This window comes from Mirounga angustirostris, unplaced genomic scaffold, assembly GCF_029215605.1.
Source record: "Mirounga angustirostris isolate CCGP_5_RB_7025 unplaced genomic scaffold, mMirAng1.0.hap1 SCAF_4, whole genome shotgun sequence".
Taxonomy (NCBI): Eukaryota; Metazoa; Chordata; class Mammalia; order Carnivora; family Phocidae; genus Mirounga; species Mirounga angustirostris.
The window spans coordinates 94,559,909-94,585,445 of record NW_026991712.1 but is presented as its reverse complement, the minus strand read 5'-3'; the positions used below and the strand labels follow the sequence as shown (position 1 = coordinate 94,585,445).

Sequence of the window (25,537 nt, the reverse complement as noted above, 5' to 3'; positions counted from 1 at the left end):
AATTACCATTTAAACACATGAAGTATTAGATCTGTAATATATTAACCTTCAGGCCCAACAATTATCACTTAGAAGCATCAAAGTTAGCACCTCTCCCCTCCTCTTTCCTGAACAATCCAGCCCTAAAGCCACTAGGTGGAACAGAGTAAGGCAGGCATCCATGCCTGATGCTCAGGAACCATAAGAGACCAGAGCAGGGGATCAGAGCACCAGAGCTTCAGGCGACAGGACAGCACCTGTGTAAGAGGGCAGCTAGTGTGGCCTGGAGGGCCTGAACAAAGTCAAGAGGGCAGGACCTACAGAGGTGCAGCCCAGCACAGGATGTAAGTGCCTGAGCAAAATGAGGGGGTAGCCAAGCTGATGGGTGGTCTGGGTGGATTGTCAGAACTAGGGCGGGGTGAGGAGCCGGGGCAAACTGGCACAGAGTACTGACGAGTGAAACTCAGGCTGAATTTCAGCCTGTCAGCTGGATGCCAATGTGTAACAGACAAGCTACTCAAACAGAACACCTTGACTGACTACAGGTTTCCCCCCATCTGAAAGTAGAGCATTTCTAGGAAACCTTTCATAACCCAAACTGGTGTAAAGTGAAGAAGCTATTACCATTAATTACATGGAAAATTGTCTGAGCTTTCCCAGATCCCCAAAAATAACCTCTCTTAGGCTTTTCTGATACCTTAGTACACATCTTGCTAATGGATGCACAAAATAAACTGAGCTAAAGGCACAGATGCTCACAGATGCAAATCAAAGCTATGGTGGCTGGATGCTGAAACACTAAGTGTAGGTCCAGGGCAAGGGAGCTCCGCAGAGACACTCTAGCTGTGTGGGGGTGGGTGGGTGAGGGGGTGGTGGCAAGGGGGCGTGCAGGGGGTGGGAGGAGCTGCATATATAACAGCTTAATTTGATGCAAAACAAATGCTGAATGCTATTTTCACTTTTTGCCTTTCTTTGTAAAAGTGAACGTCCCCTTCAGATTTCTTTCAGTTAGCAAAAACAGGTACTAACGTAGATTGCCCATAAAAACGAAGCAGCCTAATGTGAACTTTCGAAAAATGGGGGATACCTGGACCATGCAAATATTAAAAAGAATGAGGGAGAGAGCTATGTGCAGATATGGAAAAATGTCCAAAATAAAAGCAGGGAAAACAATTTCTCTAGTATGATTCCATCTCTATATAGACTTTTAACAGAATTTTAGACTCTTAGGCATATACGTATAAGACATACCCATACACACACACACACCCCCACACCCCCTGCCATGATGTGAATTGGATGTTAACCACAACTGACTCCTCCTCTGTTCAGCCTCCTTCTCTGAAATGGACTGGATGGATGAGGTCTCTTCTCTTCCCCCAAGTGGACGAAGGGGGTGGTTAGAAAGTGATCATCTTATGATCATATGGACTTTCTCAGTTCAGTATATGGTTGGTTCTGTCAGTAAAAGTTTCATTATCTTCACTTTGATACGTTTTACACAATCAGACGATACTTGGGCACCTGGGTGGCTCAGATGGTTAAGCATCTGCCTTCCGCTCAGGTCATGATCCCAGGGTCTTGGGATCAAGCCCCACATGGGGCTCCCTGCTCAGCGGGGAGCCTGCTTCTCCCTCTGCCTCTCTCTGTGTCTCTTATGAATAAATAAATAAAATCTTTAAAAAAAAAAACCAAAAAACAATCAGACCATACTTTAAGAAATTTTTTTATTGTCTTTGTAATAACATGACTCAATGTTTTAAAAGAGTAAATTTCATGGACACTGCTTATAGGATTGTGGTGGATAAGCAAGAAATCATCAATGATGGGACCAGTGAGAAGGCCCTGGAGCAAGTTTTTTCACTCTTTATTTTATAACTTTTTACAATGCTTGAACCTTTTTTTCTTTAAACCAGGATTATATATTTTTCTTGTTTTTTAATGTTAAAACAGGATCTATCTGGGTGGTAGAAAAATGGATCTTTTAAGTTGTATTCTTTATATTTTTCTATATTAAATAAAATACTAATTTTTTTAAAAAAAAATGAACACACATGATATTGCAGAAATATCACTCCCAATAATTTATCCTAGGGAAGTAGCTGGATAAATTCACAAATATGTATACAAGAGTAGGCTTTTTAATTTTTTTAAGGTTTTCCGTTTTTTTGGTAATCTCTACACCTAATGTGGGGCTTGAACTCACAACCCCGAGATCAAGAGTCAGATGCTCTTCCGACTGAGCCTGCTAGGCACCCTAAGAGTAGATTTAGATTACTGTAAAATTGAAAATAAATTTCCAATAGGGAACTATCATTAAATGTACAGTATTATGGTAAATCCATATACTGAAATACTATTAAGTTATACCATGTTCAAAATCTATTAAGAAAAAGAAAAATGTTATAAGAGACTGTGCAGTTTAAGTTAATTCAAAAATCTAGATGAATAAATAAAGTTTAAAAGTAAATATAATATATACTGAAACATTAACAGTGTTTATCTCTAAGTAATAGAACTATGGTTGAGTTTTCTTTTAGTTAATCTGTATTTTCTAATTTTTATTTTTATTATTTTATTTTAAAGATTTTATTTATTTGACAGAGAGAGAAAGAGAGAGAGCACAAGCAGGAGGAGTGGCAGGCAGAGGGAGAAGCAGACTCCCCACTGAGCAAGGAGCCTGACACAGGACTTGATCCCAGGACCCTGGGATCATGACCCAAGCCAAAGGCAGAAGCCTAACCAACTGAGCCACCCAAGCACCCCTGTATTTTCTAATTTTTAAAAATAAATATAAATCACTTGTATAGCATTTGTTATCAAAAAATGTAACTTACTTTTTAGAAGATTCATCAAATATGTCTTGAGCATCCACTTCATATAAGGCATTTGGGAATTAAAATAGCAGTAACAGTAGCTGAGCTTTATTAAGTAACTATTATGTGCCAATCACTTCAGTCACTTTATCTCAATTAATTTTCAGAGCACCTCTCTGGGGTAGTAGATCAGTTAAGATTAAGTTTGGGTACAGATTACTTAAAAACTGAAAATAGGGCGCCTGGGTGGCTCAGTCGTTAAGCGTCTGCCTTCGGCTCAGATCATGATCCCAGGGTCCTGGGATCGAGTCCCACATCAGGCTCTCTGCTTGGCAGGAAGCCTGCTTCTCCCTCTCCCACTCCCCCTGCTTGTGTTCCTGCTCTCACTATCTCTCTCTCTGTCAAATAAATAAATAAAATATTTAAAAAAAACCCTGAAAATAGCAGTGGCTTAACCAATATTTGTTAAACAAAGAGATGTCTGTTTCTCTGCCACTTAAATTAAGAGAGAATAGGCATCCCAAGGTGCCCCCAGGTCCTCAGGCTCCAGTGTTTCTGCTATGCCATCGTCAACACATAAATTCTATCTTCACGATCACTTCATGGTTCAAACTAGCTGTTGGAGCTCCAGTTATTACATTCGCATTCCAGGAAATAGAAAGGAAAAACGGCAGCTCTATTAAAGCAGCATTCCTCGAAGTCCCATATAACAATTTTGCTTATTGCTCACTGACCAGGATTTAAATTACAAGTATTAGATGAATGGAGGCTGGGAAATATAACCATTCATCTTTTTATCCTGCAATGTGCCCAGCTAAAAAATTGAGTTCTGTTTCTTTGGAGCATGGATATTAGAGTAGGCAGAAAAATCTCTGCTGCAGGCAGGTTATTTCTGTCCTCATCTGCAGACAGAAAACAGAGGTGCAGAGTCACATGGTTGAGTGTCAGAGACTGCCACCAGTCTATGTACCTTTCACTCCATATTATGTCCCATTAGAAAAATCAATACTTGAAAATAAAATACAAACACACTCACAGGAAATTTATATATAATTGTAGGCAGTTTATTATTAAATGAGATTTGATAGATGAGAAAGCATCTACCAAAATTTTGAACAGAACTAAGAGGCATTTCTGACAAATAGAAAAACAGTAACAAGTGTTTCTCTTGTGTTTTTAAGTAATCTCTTTGCCCACTGTGGGGCTTGAACTCACAATCCTGAGACCAAGATACCCATGCTCTACTGACTGAACCAGCTAGGAACCCCAGTAAATATTTCTGAAGCACTTATTTTGTGCCAAGAGTTGTCAAAGACCTGTAATTTTTTTGTGTGTAACATATATAAAGCACACAAAGCCCACTAATCCTAGCTGTACAGCTCAAAGAACTTCTACAGATGAACCCACTTGTGTAACCACCACCCAGCATATCTCAGGTTCCCTCATGTCCCTTTCCAGTCAGTAACCATCCCCCAGAGGGAATCACCAATCTGACTCTTCTATCCATGGATTAGTTTTGCCTTTTATTTTATTTTATTTATTTGAGTGAGCGAACGAGAGAGGGAGAGCATGGGCTGGGGGCGGGGCAGGGAGAGGGAGAAGCAGACTCTACACCGAGCAGGGAGCCCGATGCGGGGCTCGAACCTAGGACCCTGGGATCATGACCCAAGCTGAAGGCAGATGCTTAACTGACTGAGCCACCCAGGAGCCCCAGTTTTGCCTTTTCTTGAATTTCATTTAAACATAAATCATACAGTAGTATTATTTTGTATATGGTTTCTTTCATGCAAAGTCATGTCTGTATGATTCATTCATGTTGTTGTATACAGCAGTAGCTTTTCCCCCCTTTTCATTGCTGAGTATTATTCCATCTAACGGAAACCCTAGCATTTATTAATCTATTCTCCTTTTGATAGACATGCTCATTTGTTCCAGGTTTTGACAATTATGAGGAAAGCTCTTATAAACATTCTTCTATATGTCTTTAAGACACATAATCACTTATTTCTCTTGGGTATTATCTTGGAGTAGAATTGCTGGGTTATAGGATAGACATATGCTTCACTTTGAGACACTGCCAAAGACTTTTCAAAAAGAGTGTACCACTTTATGCTCTCCCCAGCAGTCTATGAGTTCTAGTCGCTCCTCAGTCTCACAGCCCTTACACTGTTAGTCTTCTCCATTTTAGCCATTCTGTTATGCTGTGGCATCTCGCTGTGGTTTCCACATAAACTTCACAAACTCATTTATTTCTTACCATACCAAGCCACACATCCTTTATCACCATTGAACCATACTTTTTTTTTTTTTTTAAGATTTTATTTATTTATTTGACAGAGAGACACAGTGAGAGAGGGAACACAAGTGGCGGGGGGAGGGGGGAAGTGGGAGAGGGAGAAGCAGGCTTCCCGCAGAGCAGGGAGCCCGATGCCAATGCCGGGGCTCGATCCCAGGACCCCGGGATCATGACCTGAGCCGAAGACAGACGCTTAACGACTGAGCCACCCAGGCGCCCCCATACTTTATTTTTTAAAATGACTTTTATAGATCATCATGCTCTGTTGGAATTAAGCATTATAAATTCCAAAGACATTACTAATCCCAAACAGGTCAGTTTGAAGACATTCTAGATCAGTCCTTTTCTGTCATAGATGGTAATTTCAGTCATAAATGTAGATAAAAGATGGGAGAAAATGCCAGGAGTGTGTGGAATTATGGAAGCCAAAGGAAGAGAATCCTTCAAACAGGAAAGAATGGTCAACAGATACACGATCAAAAGGTCAAATAAGGTAGGGATGCCTGGTGGCTCACCCGGTTGAGCATCTGACTCTCGGTTTCAGCTCAGGTCATGATCTCGGAGTCCCAGGATTAAGCCCCTGTATCAGGCTCCGTGCTCAGCAGGGAGTCTGCTTAAGGATTTTCTCTCTCTCTCCTTTTCCCTCTGCACTACCCCCACTCCCTCACACTTGTGCACCTCTCTCCTTCTCTCTCTCTGAGATAAATAAATAAAACAAGTTTTAAAAAAAAAAGTTTAAAAAGAAAAGGTGAAATCAGGGAAAGACTTGAATGTCTATTAGTCATTAGGACCTGGGCAAGAGCAGGTTCAGTGGCATGGAGGAAGCTAAAGGGAGGTCACAGTGAACTGAGAATTGTATTGGGAAAAAAGAATGGAAACAGCAACTGGAGACAATCCTGTCAAGGAGTTTACCCAGGTAGGCAAGTGGACAACAGAGTAGTAGCTAACCAGGAACATAGGGTTCAGGAAAGCCTTTTTTTTTTTTTTTTTTTTGATAGAAAAGAATTAAGCTTGTTTAAACACTGGTGGAAAGAAGTCAGTAGAGAAGAAACAAAGGTCTGAGAGCAAACCCCAAAAGGGAGAGAGGGTGCGGCACCCAACTGGAGCTGCGAGGGTTAGCATTTGACAGGAAGAGGGACAGCTCTCCCACTGGAAAGAAGGGAATGAGGAAAGAAAGGTAAGGATGCAGGTATATTTGTAGAAGGTGGAAGGGCCGTGCACTGATGAACTTTCCCCTCTGATGACTGCTATTTTCCCTTTGAAATAAAAGGTGAGATTATCTGCTGAGAGTAAAGGGAGAGAGGGAAAAACCCAGGGTAGAGAAGGTTTAAGATAGGCGTAGTGTAGAAAAAAGAAGCAAGAATCTACAGGTTCCCTAAGCAGAGAGTTTTCAAAAAGCAGGGTTAGGAACTAAACTTTTGAGAACATGAAACATGATTAGAAACTGTAAATGAGCAGAAATGACAAACCCAGGGCAAAAGACCAGTGAGAGCTGACAGGATCAGGATAATGTGGACCACAGGTTATCATGGGAGGAAAATGTCCTAAAAAGAAAAGGAAGAGGCACATCAGTGTCTTATAAGTAAGGAGACTAAAGACTGAGAAAGGTCCTTATTTTTTATGAGAGGGCATTAATGAATGGTGTCAAAAGGACAGTAAGGGCAGATAATAGCTAGCTAAAGCTAAGGAAGGCAATCAGTGAGCAAATGGAGCAACGATGAATACAACATCTACTGTAAAGTCAGTGAGAAGAATAAAAACAAAAGGGGCAAGCAATTAAAACAAAACAAAACAAACAAAACACAATGTTTTAAAGCTGGGGAAAAACCTATACATTTTTTAAAATTGCAGCCAAAAAAAAAAATAAAGGATAAATACTTGGAAGAGGGTTTGGGGAAAGTTAAGTCTCATGGAAGAAAGAGGCTTAGAAGTGGGAGAAAGACGAGACGGTGCGTATAGTATAATGAAGACTCAGACCAAGTCAGGTAAACTTTCTCATACCACGTCAATGAAGCCTGCTCATGGTGTACCAGGCCTTAATCTATGAAAAGAAAATGCCTGGCTATTTTAGAGAAAAGGCCTGGCTGCTTGAGGTTAAAATCTTTAAGAGCTACTCAACAAGGTGGATAGTTTATAGGTTTATGGTTGGATATCTGATTGAAGTTTGATAGCATGATTCACACAGGGTCTGGCCTACATCATTCTTCATCTCCTTCCTAAAGCTGGGCACAAGAGTGAACAAAATAAGCTGGGGCCAAAGACAGGAAAACTAGTGATTCTCTCCACTCAGGGGAATGCCTTGCTTCTTGGTGTGCATAATGGAAGATCAGTGGAGCCAAGCAACCTGGTAATATGATGAGGACAAAACTGAAGTCTCAGGCACTGGGTGAAGGAGAGGCCTGTTTGTGGGGAGAAAGTGGGCTTGAGGGAATCAATAAACACAAGGAAAGTAGGAACACGTAATATCCACAGGGAGAGCGGGAGATCATAATTTTTCTGGGGAGGAATGGAAAACCAAAGAGGATCATCTAAGGGCAGTAACAGCAGAAGTGTATGTTGGTCTGGTTTTATAGAATATGCACACACCATCCCTAAGATTCTTGAGCCTGCTTAGTGAGAGAGGACTGCCTATTGAGTCAAGTCCTCCCTCTTGTACTACAGGCCAGTGTTTCATGAACTGTCCTAACCAAACCCCTGGAAAGAAATACATTTGTTGTCTCACACACACACACACACACACACACACACACACACACACCTCTGAAACAGAAGGTGCACAGAATAATTACACTCACTACATATGATAAAGTAAAACATAAAGTTAATATCAAATATTATGTTCCCATGATGCAAATACATTTAAAATTCCAAAATAAATAATATTAAAATTAGAAAAGATTCAGTGTAATGCAACGGGTGACCTTCCCTGTTCATAAATTAATTCCAGTCTGGAAAACACAAAGACAATGTTATATACTTATCAGGTTTACTATAGAGTCTTTTATTCTTTTGCTTTAAATTGGGTCAGGGTTGAAAATCCTAGTTGAAACAGTAAGTTGATGTGAATCGCAAAAATAGTACTACATTCTACCTTGCAGTGGAAATTCTTTGATCTTAATACAAAATGATGATAAGCAATGTCATATAATCATTCTTCACGGTAAATGGAGAACTAAGCCACAAAAATTCACTTTCTTGACAAATTAAAAGCACAGTGAAACTTATAATATCAGTGATCCCATCACTTTGGACTGTGATATCTGTACCAGACTATAGCCACCTCATCAGCATTGATGAAACATCCCATAATGGTACAAAATGGAGGTATGCCATCACTAAGAAGTGAAATTTTAATTTTCAGCTGATTTATCATCAAAAAATCATAAACATAACATCCATGCATTCTTTTTTTTTTTTTAAGATTTTATTTATTTGAGATAGAGCATAAGCAGGAGTCGGGGAGAGGGGCAAAAGGAGAGGGAGAAGTAGGTTCTCTGCTGAGCAGGGAATTCAATCCCAGGACCCTGAGTTCATGACCTGAGCCAAAGGCAGACCCTTGAGCGACTGAGCCACCCGGGTGCCCCTCATCCATGCATTCTAGATGAATACTTTTTTCCAAGAGGTATGTAGCCATTTTTCTCTTATGGCACTGATAGGCAACTAAATAAAACAATAATGAATCTTTCCCAGGAATGGTCCTTGAATAAAAAGGAAGCTGAGATAATTTTACATTTTTTTCTTTGAAAATATTTGAAAAGGCTTACTGAAAAGTCCAGTATGCTGTGTTTCCAAGAATCTTTTTAATTTTCAAGATTTTTAGCTTTCATCTGCAACATTAATACAAATACAAAAACATTAATACGAAAACCTGTCATTTTAGTCAGGTTTTGCACATTGGATAAACCCATATTTTAAATAATCTTCATTGAAAGTCTTAGACTCTTTCTCAATTCACTCTTTTCTCAACATTTTTTACTTCCAAATGCAGCTGTTGAACATGTTTCTGGATTCTTTACTTCATGCTTTCTTCTTCTAATAATTAAATAATAAATTCTACAGGCAAATTGATCTAATTTGCTTTTAAATTACAATTAACAGGGGCGCCTGGGTGGCTCAGTCGGTTAAGCATCTGCCTTGGGCTCAAGTCATGACCTCGGGGGTCCTGGAATCAAGCCCTGGAGCAAGGAGCCTGCTTCTCCCTCTCCCTCTGCTCCTCCCCCCATTCAGGCTCCCTCATGCTCTCTCTCTCTCAAATAGATAAATTCTTCAAAGAATGCATTTAAGGTTCAAAAATAAGACTTGGTTAGACAGCATGACACCATTTTCACCAGCAGCCAAGATGATTTTGCTACATTTTGCTTGACCTTGAATTATGCTAATCTAATTGAACTGTGCAATGATAACCACTGCATTATGATTAGGTGGCAAATGGACCACCACTTTAACTCACATAATGTTCCTCTTTTGTTCCCTGCTATCCTTTACAGTGGAAGTAGGGACCAGGGAAAAGGGAGTTTGCAGTAAACACTGTTGCAGAGCAGGCTGGTACTTCCTCCCAGCAGGTCCTATTACCACAGGCTTTAATAGACTCTTATATAGTCAGAGTATCAAAGAATACAGATAATTATTTAAATATAAAATTATGCTTCATACTACTAAGTAACCAATTCAAACATATCCTAGATAGCTGGAGATTCTTGTTTTTTTCACTCCAGTGGAAAAAAGAAAGAGAAAAAAAAGTACATCTCTTTTAAGTTGCTGCAAGAATAACACACACAAACCAGTCTGTCCTAAATTTTAATATCCACACAGAAAAAAATCCACACATATGCCATTTCTATGAATTTAAACTTTGAAGGAAAACTAATAATTTTCCTCCATGTCCTCCGTTGTAAACATTTATCATGCTATAAAAACCCTGAAAGTCAGAAATCTTACTTTAAAAAAATAGAGCATAAATAATAACCTTTAACTAATATAAGTGGCTTAATATTGCCCAAGCTGAACGCTAAAAAGTCTGTTTTCAGGCTGCTACCCAGGAATCTAAAACTTATAAGGAAAAAAATATTGAATTTCCTTCTCAAAATAGGGGGTGCAGAAAAACATCTGGAATAGCTAGATGTGAAAAAGTCCTTTAAATTTCCTTCTCTTGTATCACCATCATTTACTGAAGTGAAGAAAAACTTCATGTTTTCCTTTCCTTAGGATAAAAATTAGTCATTTAAGTTAGAGAGGAAAAAGACAAAAAAGATTCCATCCTGTCTAACCCTCTGGGAACCAGTGCAGGACACTCCTTCAAGTTTTGGTCTTTTATTTCATCCAGTTTTCAATATCCCCACTTTCACTGAGGCAAACAGATCACTGTTTTACTGGTTTAGTAAGGAGCACTGAATACTGAAAAATATTTTCAAACATACTTTTGATCCTGACATTGTACAAGTTAGTCTATTTCTCTGTGTCTCAGGTTCCAAAACAATAAAGGGAATATTTTCCACCTACTCTATATGAGAAGTAGAGGATGAATTTAAAATGTTCACATGTTTCCAGCAGGAGGTGCAACTTTGAAGAACTTTTATTTTTACTTTTATTTAAATTCAATTAGCCAACATACAGTACATCATTAGTCGCAGATGTAGTGAAGAATTTTTTTTTTTTTAAGATTTTATTTATTTATTTGACAGAGAGAGACACAGCGAGAGAGAGAACACAAGCAGGGGGAGTGGGAGAGGGAGAAGCAGGCTTCCCGCTGAGCAGGGAGCCGGATGCGGGGCTCGATCCCAGGACTCTGGGATCATGACCTGAGCCGAAGGCAGACGCTTAACGACTGAGCCACCCAGGTGCCCCAGAAATTTATATTTTAATATTTTATTTATTTATTAGAGAGTGGGGGGTGGGGAGAGGGAGAAGCAGGCTTCCCCCTGAGCAGGGAGCCCGATGCGGGGCTTGATCCCAGGACCCCGGGATCATGACCTGAGCCGAAGGCAGACGCTTAACCATCTGAGCCACCCAGGCGCCCCAAGAATATTTCTTTTAAAGATTTTATTTATTTGACAGAGAGACACAGCGAGAGAGGGAACACAAGCAGGGGGAGTGGGAGAAGGAGAAGCAGGCTTCCCGGGGGGGCAGGGAGCCCAATGCGGGGCTCGATCCCAGAACCCTGAGATCATGACCTGAGCCGAAGGCAGACGCTTAACGACTGAGCCACCCAGGTGCCCCTGGTTTTTATTTTTAAATGGTTGAAAAAATAATCAAAAAACTATAATATTCTGTGACATGTGAAAATTATATGACATTCAAATTTCAGTGTCCATAAATAAACTCTAATTGGAACACAGCCCATGCTCTTTCATTGAAGTATCGTCCATGGCTCTTTTCAGCAGGATTGAGTACTGACAGAGATGTATGGCCCACAAAGTCTAAAATATTTACTGTCTAGCCCTTTACAGAAAAAGCTTGCCACTCCCTGCCTTAAGAGACCATACATTTATTTGAATGATATTACAAATTAGGAAAATATTCTTGAAAGTCCATTTTTGAAAATGCTTTCAAAGCCATAACACATTCTTTTGAGTCTCCTCAGTGGTGGCAAACCTTCATTCTTTAATTATGAGTATGAATTCTGGAAATGGCTAAGCCACCTGGAGCCAAAGTTGAGTAAGACTGGTTATCAAGATGAATCAACCAACAAACATGTATTAATAATTTATATTTATGGGCGCCTGGGTGGCTCAGTCGTTAAGCGTCTGCCTTCGGCTCAGGTCATGATCCTGGGGTCCTGGGATCGAGTCCCACATCGGGCTCCCTGCTCAATGGGAAGCCTGCTTCTCCCTCTCCCACTCCCCCTGCTTGTGTTCCCTCTCTCACTGTGTCTTTCTCTGTCAAATACATAAATAAAATCTTTAAAAATAATAATAATAATTTATATTTACCGGAAGCAAAGATCTCTTCTGGAAAAGAGCACTATCTCAGACTTCCAATCACATGAGAGTATAGTCATGTTTTCATAGCTTTGATTCAAGATAAATAGGCTATCTATGCATGGAAATAGAAAGTGGGGGGGGGGCACCTGGTGGCTCAGTCAGTTAAGCGTCAGACTTGATCTCAGCTCAGGTCTTGATCTCAGAGTTGTTGAGTCCAAAAAAAAAGGAAAAAAAGAAAGTACAGAGGAGGAAAAATAATTCCATAATAAAACTAGAAGATCTTTCTTGTGTGGCTGTGAATACGCTGTAAAGTCTTTTTTTTTTTTTTTTTACAAAGAGGAACTCCAATAATACTTCAGGCAATATGTTTTTGGAATAAATGAGTGACTCCCAAATAAAATTTTATTTTATTTTTAATTTAGTTTTGTATTTTATTTTGAAGTAATCTCTGTACCCAACGTGGGGCCCGAACTCATAACCCCGAGATTAAGAAGAGTTGCATGTTCCACGAACTGAACCAGCGAGGCGCAACCCCAATAAAATTTTAAAAGAACAGGATTCACTGGATTGTAAAAGTTGCTTAACCTTCAATTAAAACCCATCTTATTGATTTATAATTACAAGTTATAAGACAAAATTAGCATCAATCAATCAGTAATCCCTTCCACTCATACAAAGCAAACCATTTATCCCTGGCCCTCTTCTCTTCTAGTTCCATATGCTCTCCCTGAGCAATTTCATCTGCTCTTATGGCTTCAATTACCACTTATTCGCTAACTCTGAAATCTCAATCACCAATCTCAGCCTCCCTCCTGGGCTCTGGATCCTCCCGACATCTCTACCTGAAGTGTCCAGAGACACTTCAAACTCAAGATGTTCAAAACTGAAACAATGCTCTTTCTCCCACATTAAAAAAGTAAAGCAAGTTCCTCTATCCACAGTTTCCTGAGCTAAGAAACGAAGTCACTTACTTTTCTGTTCACCTTCAAAGCCAATCACTTTTTAAGCCCTATAAATTCTATATCTTCATCAACCTGTCCTCTCCTCTTCACCTCTATTCCGATTTTCCCACTCCAGGCCTTTATCGTCTCTTATCTGGATTATTTCAATACCATTAGCTTTCTAACTTATCTCTCTCCCTTTTGCCTCTCTCCATCCAATCCAGCCTCCTTCCCGTACCACCGCTTTATCTGTCTCCATTACCTAAAATCCTTCACTGGCTCTCCATTATCTTTAGAATCAAGTCCAAAGTTCCTAGCATGGTACACAAGCTCTTCAATGTGTGGCCCCAGCCGACTTCTTTTTCTCTTTCTGAGTCATAACGTTGTACTTAGCTATATCCATATGTTGTTTTATAACACATCCTGTATTTCAAAGTATTAAAACTACCTATAACACCACATTCTATAGTGAACAATTTTGCCAAATGAGAGGCACTGAAACCCCATGCTTACCTCATTTCTAGCAATTTCAGTGATCCTAACCTGTTTAGCAATCAAGCTCAGCAGTTTTCTTTTTCCAGTTTATTTCCAAGCACCATCCCCTTTAGCCCAGCCTCTCATCTCCATATGCTCTGACCTTTATTTTTTCTAAATAGACTTTAAGATTTTTAAAAATTATTTATTTATTTATTTATTTATTTATTTATTTATTTATCTGAGAGAGAGAGCGCCCTCACGAGCAGCGGGGAGGACGAGTAGAGGGAGAGGGAGAAGCACACTCCCTGCTGAGCAGCGAGCCCAACATGGGACTGGATCCCAGAACTCTGCGATCATGACCAAAGGCAGACGCTTCACCAACTGAGCCACCTAGGTGCCCACACTCTGATCTTTCGTCAATAAACTACAACATATTCCTCACAAATACCATATACTTTCACATAATATTCCTGTTTTCATCCACATCTTCTATTCCCTTCCCCAACTCAGTTAATTCCTATTCATCCTTCAAAGTCAAATTCAAATATGGTATCTTCTCTCTAATCTTCCTCCTTATCATATGTAGAATTATTTTCCCTCATCATTGTACCCACTAAATTCTATCTCTATCTCTGTTATAACTCTTTATCACACTGAAATTGTAGGGATTTATTTACATATCTGGTTATAAGTTTCTTGAAGGCAGGGAAGCATTTGCTTTTCTTGAATCTAACATTTAACTTATGGTCTGAGAACAGACATTTTAAACTTCTTATTGAAAAATAATCACCTCTTCTATTATTAAGATAATGCCATAATTGTAGTAACTGAGTGACTGTGAGTTTAGAAACAAAAAGAATCCCGTCATTCACCAGGGGGAGAAAATGCTCTTATATACAAAGTATAATTAAATTGTAGGTTGGACAAACCTCCATCCACATCTTGCAATACCAGTTTCTTTCTCTCCATGTCTCTTTCTTTCCTTTTTTTTGAAGAAGTTCTTTACAGAACTCTCTTTTAAACATACATTGGATTTTATTGGTATTCCACTCACAGAATTTGAAGCTTACTACAATGCACAAGTTAGGATTAGGACTTTTGGAGTCTGTCTGGTCTGAATGTTAGCTTTGCTGCCTAGGCTGTTTGACAGGGGGTTACTCAACCTCTATGTCTCTCAATGAAGACACTGAAACAACGACACCCCCTCATGATGCTGTTGTAAGGATTAAATAAGCTAATGCATGTAAAGAATTTAGAACACTGTCTGGCTCAGAAGAGGTCTCAATAAATGCTGACACTGATGTTATCATCAGTTTTTTATTTTTTTATTTTTTTTTAAAGATTTTATTTATTTATTTGACAGAGAGAGAGATAGCGAGAGCAGGAACACAAGCAGGGGGAGTAGGAGAGGGAGAAGCAGGCTTCCTGCCGAGCAGGGAGCCCGATGTGGGACTCGATCCCAGGACCCTGGGATCATGACCTGAGCCGAAGGCAGACGCTTAACGACTGAGCCACCCAGGCACCCGATGTTATCATCAGTTTTAAAAACAGCTTTCTTGCTACTTATTTTAAAGATTTTTTTATTATTATTATTTATTTATTCATGAGAGACACAGAGAGAGAGAGGCAGAGGGAGAAGCAGGCTCCCAAGGAGCAGAGAGCCCGATGCGGGACTCGATCCCAGGACCCTGGGATCATGACCTGAGCCGAAGGCAGACGCTTAACCATCTGAGCCACCCAGGCGCCCCTCTTGCTACTTATTTTAGCCCACTTGGTAGAGTGTTAACCTTCCAGAAGGAAGGAACTGTGTTCTGCTCATACATGAATACAATGAAAGTGCTAAAACTGTGCCTTGTAATATAATAGGTGCTCAATAAATACTGTGACTATAAGGCTTCAGACCTCCAAGATGAACAAATTATAAATTACAGCAAAATTTATATATAGAGTACATATTTAAAATGATGTTTTAAGTAGTTTCAAAACACCCATCTTCCACTGAACTGCTGAAACGCTAAAGCTCTTAAAGCAACACAAAAAGTATATTCACCAGGAACTTTCCCTCTACTCCATTTGATTTGCTCTTAGTATCCAGTGGCCTAAAATTCTTGTCTATAATACAAGACAGATCATTTAAAATACAATTTCCATGTTTAGAAAACTCTTGTCACATCAAAAAAACTAACATTCTTCCTTTATATCTGCATTTTAAAAAATCTATTGCCACAGTCAACATAAAAAAAAAAACCCTAATGAAAGGCCAAGAGACACAATTACTACATTTCCTGGTTTCTGCCTGGGAAATTACTTCAGAACACGCCTACAAGTATCCCCAGTAAAAGTCTGCTGGTTACAAGCTGCTATTCCCTTTTTTATTTCCATTCTCCCCCTAAGACCTCTCATACATTCACATAGAAAAGAATGCAGATGTCTATAATAAAGGCTGTACAAAAAAATACAGCTACATATTAATTTTGTTTTGAAGGACTAAAATCTTACAAAAGCAGATGAAAGTCTTGATCTGAAGCAATACTCCCAGGTAACTTAAACTATAACTATTTACTTAAAGCAAAAAAGTAGATTATTTGGTCCTGAACTTCATGATAAGTAATTCAGTAACAATGTGTAGATAATATGTGCTATTCTAGAAAAATTCATTGATCAGTTAAAAATGGACCACATTTCGGGGCGCCTGGGTGGCTCAGATGGTTAAGCGTCTGCCTTCAGCTCAGGTCATGATCCCAGGGTCCTGGGATCGAGCCCCACATCAGGCTCCTGGCTCAGTGGGGAGCCTGCTTCTCCCTCTCAGTCTGCCTCTGCTCATGCTCTCTCTTTCTTTCTGTATCTCTGTGTCTCAAATGAATAAATAAAATTTTAAAAAAAATGGACCACATTTCAAACAATGGTGATTTTGTGGGGGGAAAAAAAGAGAGCTTAAACTATTTACTCAGTAAACAGAGATTTAAGACTTTATCTAAAACACTGGAGGTGAATCAGTAGCTTCAGGGTAAAGGTTTACAGAGTACCTACTATGTGTCTGGCATTTAGCAGTTGCTTTACAGAATAAGCTTGCAGCTGGTGCACAAATTACAATACCTAACATTTACAGACTACTCTCACTCATCTCCTTTGACCCTCAGAATACCCCTAGGCGCGAACATCCCAGATTTACAGCTAAGGAAAACAGAGGCCCAGAAAAGTCGATTTGACCGAGGTATCACATCTGTTCTGTGGGTCCTGGCCGAAACTCCAGCCCTTGACTCATCATCTAACCATCATCTGCTATACTAGTTACTCAAAAGTTCTTAGATGTTCCATTGTCCGATTTTAACATCAAAATCCTACTGGACGACTTTCAATGTTGTGCTTGTCAGATTCTGTTAAGAATCAAAACACACAAAAGGCAAGAATGTTTAAAAGTCCATCGTCTGAGCCTGTCGGCGTTCCAGCTCCCCGGTCAACCCCGGCAGGCGACAGCCCCGCGTTTCCATCGGGACGGGGCGCTCCCTCTCCCTGCCCTAGGACTGCCGAGCGCCGAACGCCCCCGGTCCCCGAGGTGAGCGGCGGGGACATGGCCCGCCGGGCTCCGCCACAGCCGCCGCGGCCCACGAGCGGGGCTCCCAAGGCCCGTCGTCGCGGGGCGCGGGCTGCGACACTCGCGCGTCCCTCGGGGCCGGGGCCGACACCTCCGCCGGCCCGCTCTCGCACTGCCAGTCCGGCTCCCGACGCCCAGCATCTGACATCCACCGCCGCGAGCGACCGAGGCCACCGCCTCAGAGCCCGCCCCAGATCGCCCCGTGCCTACCTGCCCTCGATCTCCACGCCGCCCCCGCGGCCAGGCTGCGAAGCTCTCCTCCTCTCGGCGGAGGCGCCAGGACTCCGCGCTCCGGCTCGGGGTTGGCTCCGTCCGGTCCCCGCAGGCCCCGCGAAGGCCCCGCCCCGCCCGGCCGCGGCCCCACCCCGCCCGGGAATGCCCGGTTCTTATTGGCTCCTCTACCCACTCCTCACGCTATGGCCCGCCCCCGGCCCCGCCCGAAAACCGTCGAAAGGAGAACCGCCCCCGTTCGAGTCCGCCTCTGGGCCAGAACCTTGTCCCGGACCCTGATCCCCCGGACGCCGGCCAAGGCCTCTAGCCAAAGCTCCATTGCAGTCGCCGTGCCTGCGGTCCTACTGGCCCTACGGCGATGGACCTGAACTGTACATGAAGGTTGACTCTTCACAGCCCCCTAGTTTAGTCGAGGAATCCAAATGGCACCTCACTCAAGGAAACCATAAAATTCTCTCTTGCCACTGCAAATGCAGTCCAGTGCCAACTTGAAACGTAGACAGATGCAAATAACGCTCCGAACACCTGAGGTTTGAAGTCCCAGAGCAGGGTGCCTTTGATACTCGCAGTGCCTGAGGTCGGCCCCCACGCCCTGTTGTGACACACAGGCCTGAGCACTACGCCTGCAACACGCTCGTACTCGGGTATGGGCATGGCGCTGTGCCTACTGCGAGCCGGCAGCCCAGTTTCACTAAGGCTGCCAGTCGGGATGAGTTGAGCCTGTTTCCCAGGCACTGGCTAACCACCCCACCCCACCTCGTCCCGCCCCATTCCACCCCACCGCACCCAACCCCACCCCACCAGAGCCTCTTGGGTCTGATGACCAAAATCCTCCCACATCTGTTCACAGAGAGGTACCAAAATAGAAGACTGCCAGAGAGAGAGGTGTTTGGTTACACATCACAGATGACTGTCACAAGCCAATTTAGCCAAAGCAGTAAAAGCTGCATATCCCACACCGTTGTGAAACCATGAGCTGTGGACAATCAAACAGGAATTACCTTCTATGGTGGGGGAAAAAAAAAAAAAAAAAGTAATGACAAGACATTTTAAAAATCGTGTCTTGATGAGGAAATAAATGTCAATATGGTTTGCCTAAATTTTGAACAGTGATCTTCATGGACTACCCCCTTCACCCTCCCCAAATCTTTCCGTATTTAGAAAATTTCCCAAATAGTTGTCTAAGATGAAATTTTAAGCTAGAAGAGTATGATTTTAAAACTTATTTCAAAATGCAAATTGATGTCAAAGTCCAAACTTTGCATTCAGGAAGATTATTTGGCAAAATGAGGCCGATTGAATTCCAAGTACCAAATATGAAATCAAATCTGGCATGGGTTCTATGGCTGTAATAAAGGAATTAACATGTATGTATTCTACTGCCCTCTCATGGGTAAGATGGAGATATAACTAATGGTAGTTAATGCCTTTTAAGTCTGAGAATAGAAAGTTTAATTTAGCAATGTGTATTATTTTGATGACATGGAGGACAAGGTAAAATAAAATCAGGTTCTCCAAGGGACTTACAAATAGTCAGCAAACAGAAGTTCAACTTCAGAAACCAGGGAGAGGATTCTTACACGAGGGCTAGTATAAACATGCTGTCAGGATCACACCCATGCTTACAGCTACCTGTATAGAATGTGGAAACATGCAGGAATTTGCCTTTAATTTTCTTTTTCCATTTGAAAAGTCATTACTTTCTGAGATGTTTCACAAAATGTTCTTTTTCACATTTGTATGCACCCATCTTATCATTTCACACTGTGAACAACTTGAGAGTAGGAATGAAATCTTATTTTTTATACCTTTGCTGTCTAAATAGCACCCTATACTTGAGCTGTTTGATCAATAATTGTTTAATAAATTAAATAACTATCAGCCCAGCCACTAGATGGCAACACAATTGTATGTGTAGAAGTATGGTCTAGCTAATTGGAATTCTACCTGGCAGGTCTTGAGTAACAGGCAGGTTTCTAAAAAGGTACATGTGTATCTTATTTTGGTAAGTGAAGTTATTTAAAATGTACAAGGACAGCTGACTATAACTTTATTGCCAAGTATGTCCTTACAACTAAGAATCCTTTTGCAAGATAAATTCTCCCTAAGTGTAATAGCTCATAAGTATGGATTTTCTATATTGGGCAGCACCTGTTTTTGTCTAAGGACGCCAGTCTTCTGTTGTATCCTGTCAAAAGGATGTTTCAATGGTCCAAGTGCCTCAAGCAAATTTCATTCTATAAACCCAAAGCCTACAGTCTCCCACTCGCAAGTCATTTGCTCAAATTTTTGCCCCGCCTCAAGTTATTATTAGTTATTAATAGTTTTTAAGGTGGGGCAAAAATATGAGCAAATGTGAGCAAATGTTTTGCCTGAAAGTCAGGGAGACTCTGGAGTCAGACAAGCCTTTATCCCCATTGCTACCACTCAACAGATGTGTCCTTGTGCAGGTTATTAACTTCACTAACTTCAGTTTACTCATCTTCCCCCAAATGAAGGTAATATTATCTACTTCATAAAGTGAAAATGATTAAGTGAAATAATGTCAGTGGAATAATATCTAGTATAATCATTGGCTTATAGTAGAGATTCAATAACTGGTAACTATTACTATTCATATTCTCCAATGAAAATCTCACCCATATTATTATTTGGTTTATTTAACTTAGTCTCCTGATTTAAGGCCTTCAGCAATTAAATTAAGTTCATAACACCAGGTTTCATAGCGATAGGCCATGCGGATTTGGGCAACATTTGTCTTCCTGATATCATTTCCAATAGGGCCATCTTCAAGGTAATTGTTGCCCAGGAACTTTGCTTTCTCCTGTAAGAGAAAAGGAAGCAGAATGATTGTTGTCTTTTTATCCTGATATAGACTATAATTACATCTTCCACAAAGATTCCTTCCTTATCTTACTGAAAAAGGATAAAATAAACCATTAAAAGCACTCATCCAGTGCCTCAATGTCCATGGTCTGCTGAGAAGTCAAGTGTCTCTTTTTTGCCTTGCCAAAGGCATAGCCAGAGAGATAGAAGACTTCTTTCTAGTCCCTGTCCATAGTAACGGCATATGATTTGTGGGATAATTTTTCTACATGTGTTTCCCCAACTATCTTTTCAGTACTCAGTTACCAGGTCCTATATGCAGAGGGGCAACCAGTCAAGGACAGGTCTACCTCATGAGAAATTCCACATTGCAGAACACTGTTTCTTGCCACTTCACACATATCACAGGTACTCAGCTTGAACACTTGTGCAGCAATGGCATATTCTTCCATTAGGGGCTCCTTGGATTATTTATTTAAAGGAGGCAAAAAAGAAAGAAGAAAAAAAAAAGAGTGTATTAAAAAAAATAATAACGTGCACCCAGCAGAAAAAGTACAGTGAAATCCCTTGATTTGACTTTTAAATTCTAGTTGGGCAACAGGGTCACCTGGGTGGCTCAGTCGGTTAAGTGTCTGCCTTTGGCTCAGCTCAGGATCCCGGAGTCCCAGGATGGAGCCCCATGGGGGGCTCCCTGCTCAGCGGGAAGTCTGCTTCTCCCTCTTCCTCAGCTACTCCCTCTCACTCTGCTCTTCTCCCTGCTCATGTTCTCTCTCTCTCTCTCACTGGCTCAGTCTCTCTCAAATAAATAAAATTCTGGATGGGCAACAACAGTCCCGCCAAATATGCTTGTATCACTCAAGATTCCATATACGTACCTTGGTGAAGTGGAATTGCATTGGGTCATCTGTCGACAGTGAGATCATTAGTCCCTTTTGGAGGAAATCTAACAAAGGATTTTTGGCATATTCTAGAAATAAGCTGTTGTTACTTAATGGCGACATAGCGATAGGAATCTGGGCTAAGAAAAACAAGTACTGTAACACAGGACTCTGAAAAGAAAAAGTGAAAAACAGTATTTAAGGGTGTTGAAAAAGGGCTACAAACTAGAAGTGTTAAAACTCCATGATCTACCTCAAGTTTTAGCTTTCAACAAGATGATCATGTGTTCTTTAAATCCCTTAGTAAAGAAGAATAATAGTGTTTAAATGTAAATACTATTTAGAATAAATTTATTTGGGATTATCAATTTTCAGAAGCATTGAGTCAAACCAAATGTTTGAGTTTTAATTGCCTAAGTTAGATGGTCTGTCTCAGAGAAGAGACTTCACCTTGAAATAGTTGGGTTTTTGTTTTTTTTTTCTATGAGAAAGTTCTGACTCTCACAAGAGGCGTTTGAAAACATGCTATAACAAGAAATCTGGTGTAAACCAGTTTAAGGTAAGCCAAGCGCCTCTGAATTATCCCTTGTCAGAATTCTAAAATGGAAGCCCGAAGACCTGCATTCATTCATCCCTGCCACTAACTGGCTAGGTAATCTTGAGCAGCTCCTTTGACTTCTCTGGCCTCTGTAAAATGAACTGCACCTCATAACCTCAAAAATCTTTTTTGTTCTGCTTTCACTTGATGCCAGTGTTGATAATGACTTGTGACAAAATGATACGGAAAAAAAAATTACTCCTCTAGCTCCAATATAAAAAATACTCGAAAGAGAACCTCCAACTTACCTTTTTTAAATTCAGGCCATGAGAGATATTATCTGCGGTCATGAATGCAGTCATGAGGTGGGTGAGAGCCCCAGCTTCCCCACAGTGAGGTCGGAACAGGAACGTATTCATGCCTCGTTCCCTAGGGAAAGGGAATTGCCATATAATCACAGGTGGCTGACTAGGACCTGGCAGCAATTCTGGGCATGGAGTGATTTACAAGAAAATCAGGTAGAAAAAAAAATTAACGCTCTGTAAGGGAGTGGAGGCATCTAAAGGATTCAGTAAGACTGGCAATTCCAAATCATAATCTTAATTCTTCCTGAACCCAGACTTCTGAAAAAAGAGACAGCAAAGGATAAGAGGGTATGGAGGAAAAGTCAAGATCTGATTACCTTCAGTTTCAACAGGAAATTTACCAATATCACCATGTTCTCATTTCTCCTGCTCACGCTTTTGAGGGGGAAATGTTTCCAGAAAACGCTGTCATAATATTCCTCTGTTCCTTACCCAAGTATATCAAGAAGGGTAACATGTGGAGTTTTATAATACATTGCACAGTGATTAGTATCAATTCCTAAACTGTGGAATTTCAGGAACTGTGAAAGTTACTGAAGACTCCAAAATGTCCATTCCTGCTACTAAATAAAGAAAGAAACCAAACAAAAAGACAAGGGAAAGAAGGGTCTGATTGGAGCCAGTCAGAAGCATCCCAGCAGTGCAGTGGGATGACCACCCAGGGCGCCAATGTCTGAGCAGAGGTGTGTCAAATAGAATCTTCTCCTTCTCCTGTGGCACCTGGGTGGTTCAGTTAAGGGTCTGCCTTTGGCTCAGGTCATGATCCCAGGGTCCTGGGATGGAGCCCCACAATCGGGCTCCCTGCTCATCGGGGAGTTTTCCTCTCCCTCTGCCCCTCGCTCTGCTCTCGTACTCTCTCTCTCAGATAAATAAGTAAAATCTTTTTTTTTTAATAATTTTTTTTTAAGATTTATTTATTTATTTGAGAGAGCGAGAATGAGAGAGAGTACATGAAAGGGGGGAGGGTCAGAGGGAGAAGCAGGCTCCTCGCTGAGCAGGGAGCCCAATGCGGGACTCGATCCCGGGACTCCAGGACCATGACCTGAGCCGAAGGCAGTTGCTTAACCACCTGAGCCACCCAGGCGCCCTAAATAAGTAAAATCTTAAAAAAAAAAAAAAAAAAAAAAAAAAGGAATCCTCTCCTTCTAGCTCCAGTACTCGTCTACTTACTTTCTCAGGCTGTTGAGCACCGCGATGTTTGCATACATGTAGTAGGCATAGTAGGTGTAAGATGGATTCTTTTCCATTGTCCACTCCTCGGGCTTGGGGCTCTTGGATGAGAACATGTGTCCACTGTGTTTGGACTCATCATCCACACTGTCGAAGCCAGTAATCTGTCCGGAACAGGGAGCCATGCAATGGGGTCAGTCCAACTGCAAGATCCCGGTCCTCAGACAAACTTTCAGCTCCCAAAGGCAAGGACCAAAGGTCAGAGATAAGCAGCAAAAATGAATCACGGCTGTGTGGGAGTCCTGGTTCATGCATAGCGACAGGAAGGCCTAACGGGTCATGCTTACCTGCTTGAGGAAGACACTGAGGTCTGGGTGAGCCTGCGGGTTGATGGTGGCCTCAAACACTGGCATGAAAACATTCTCCAGCATCTTTCCGAAGTGTGGAAGGAAATTCTTAGATCGAAACACATCACTAGAGGCAAGAATGAAGAGAATTCAGGAGGAAAATAACTTTTAGGATTGAGAGCCCCTGTATGAGGGAACCAGAGGGCCAAATGCCTTGTTCAGGAAAAGACTGTGTCCATTCTAGGTACATTCTTTTTGGTTACCATAAAGAGGGATTCAGTTTAGAATGGGCCTAGAGGGCGCCTGGGTGGCTCCGTTGGTTGAGCGACTGCCTTCGGCTCAGGTCATGATCCTGGAGTCCCTGGATCGAGTCCCGCATCGGGCTCCCTGCTCGGCGGGGAGCCTGCTTCTCCCTCTGACCCTCCCCCCTCTCGTGCTCTCTGTCTCTCATTCTCTGTCTCTCAAATAAATAAATAAAATCTTTAAAAAAAAAAAAGAATGGGCCTAGAATACAAATTTCTTGCTGAACCAGTTGTCCTCATCTCTTCTACAAACCCTCTGTGGCAAAAATATTAACCTTCACAGCTAAGTGCAAATAGAAGATGAAGAGTAGAGGAACTGTGTCACAAAAGATTCAGTGATTTATTTGTGGTGTATAAGATGGTGAGCATGAAATAGTTATTAAGAACACTTTTGGGGGGCGCCTGGGTGGCTCAGTTGGTTAAGCGACTGCCTTCGGCTCAAGTCATGATCCTGGAGTCCCGGGATCGAGTCCCACATCGGGCTCCCTGCTCAGCAGGGAGTCTGCTTCTCCCTCTGACCCTCCTCCCTCTCATGCTCTCTGTCTCAAATAAAAAAAAAAAAAAAGAACACTTCTGGGGATGCCTAGGTGGCTCAGTCGGTTAAGCGTCTGTCTTCAGCTTAGGTCATGATCCCAGGGTCCTAGGATCGAGCCCTGCATTGGGCTCCCTGCTCATCAGGGAACCTGCTTCTCCCTCTGCCTGCCACTCTTTCTCTCTCCCTCTGACAAATAAATAAATAAAATCTTAAAAAAAAAAAAAGAACACTTCTGATACAGTGTAGCCAGAGACAATCTAACAAACTCTAATATAGCACTCGGTATATGCCATTCACTCTTTTAAGCGGCCAGAAATATTAGTGAATTTAATCCTCATAACAACTCAATATATTAGGTACCTTTATGACCCTATTTAAAAAAAAATCTTTTTAAGCAAGCTCTATGCCCAAAGTGGGACTTGAACTCACCATCCAGAGATCAAGAGGCGCATGCTTTACTGATTGAGCCAGTCAGGTGCTCCCATTTTAAAGATGAGGAAACAAAAGCACAGAGAGCTCATGAAACTTGCCCGAGGTCACACAGCTAGTAAGTAATAGAACCGGGATTCAAGTATTGCCGGTCTAGGTCCAGAGTCCATGCTCCTAACTACCACAGCTACTGCCTCTCTGTATAAGGATATAATACAGAAAGTTCTACCCCAGTCAAAAAAGCTACTTTTTTTGGCTAAAGAGACAGGAAGAAAACTCCTGCATTGCCAGAGCACACAGAACACGGGGCAGGTGGCCAGAAAATATATAAACACTTAAGTTCGATAAAAGATCAATGATACTGAGCATCCCTGAGGGCAATGAGTAATTAGCAGGTAGTAATACCTTTGATAAATACTCATTGATTATGGAGAACTTGAGCACCTGTGGATGAGACAATTGGCAGATGGTGTTAGAGGTTCTGATACAAGAAAGCTACATCCCAGTACAGATAAGAATGGGAAAGAATGAACTGGACACAGAGAGGAAGACCAAGAGAAAGAAAAAAATAGAATAAAGTGTACATAGTTCTTATCCTAGCTAAGTTTTAAATATTCTCAGTGAGTTATTTTGTGATCTGCATAAAGTCCTGTGTTTTAAAAAAACAAAACCAAAAAACCTGGTTAGAGAACTGAACTGAAATAATCTTCTTAACTCCTGTCTCTGGTCAAGAGTGCTGAACCTGGAGTGGACAAAACCAGGCCCCCAGGCCCCAGTTCTGAGTGCCGCTATAACAAAGCTTATTGTGACTGCATATTCCTCGTTCGTGTGGAGGAGGTCTGACAGGTGGGATGAAGCCAGGCTTTAGGGTCTCCGATGGGGAGGTACGTAC

At 41.4% G+C, this 25,537-nt stretch overlaps 2 protein-coding genes across 9 annotated transcripts in view; both read right to left on the bottom strand.

The window, feature by feature from the left end:
- The window catches only part of DENND2C (DENN domain containing 2C), an 84,505-nt gene extending 67,147 nt beyond the window's left edge, over positions 1-17,358 (bottom strand). For all 4 annotated transcript variants that reach the window (XM_045896896.2, XM_045896897.2, XM_054512670.2 and 1 more), the window contains exon 1: positions 17,235-17,358. The gene's annotated coding sequence lies outside the window, so the exon portion shown is untranslated. The remainder of the gene's footprint in view (positions 1-17,234) is intronic.
- Positions 17,359-18,683: 1,325 nt separating this feature from the next.
- The window catches only part of AMPD1 (adenosine monophosphate deaminase 1), a 26,693-nt gene continuing 19,839 nt past the window's right edge, over positions 18,684-25,537 (bottom strand). For all 5 annotated transcript variants that reach the window (XM_045896892.2, XM_045896891.3, XM_054512667.1 and 2 more), the window contains 6 exons: positions 23,380-23,506; positions 23,033-23,196; positions 21,806-21,926; positions 20,957-21,130; positions 20,432-20,542; positions 18,684-20,079 (listed from right to left, as the gene is read on the bottom strand). In XM_045896892.2, the coding sequence (XP_045752848.1) occupies positions 19,921-20,079; positions 20,432-20,542; positions 20,957-21,130; positions 21,806-21,926; positions 23,033-23,196; positions 23,380-23,506 (856 nt within the window). In that variant the 3' untranslated portion in view covers positions 18,684-19,920. The remainder of the gene's footprint in view (positions 20,080-20,431; positions 20,543-20,956; positions 21,131-21,805; positions 21,927-23,032; positions 23,197-23,379; positions 23,507-25,537) is intronic.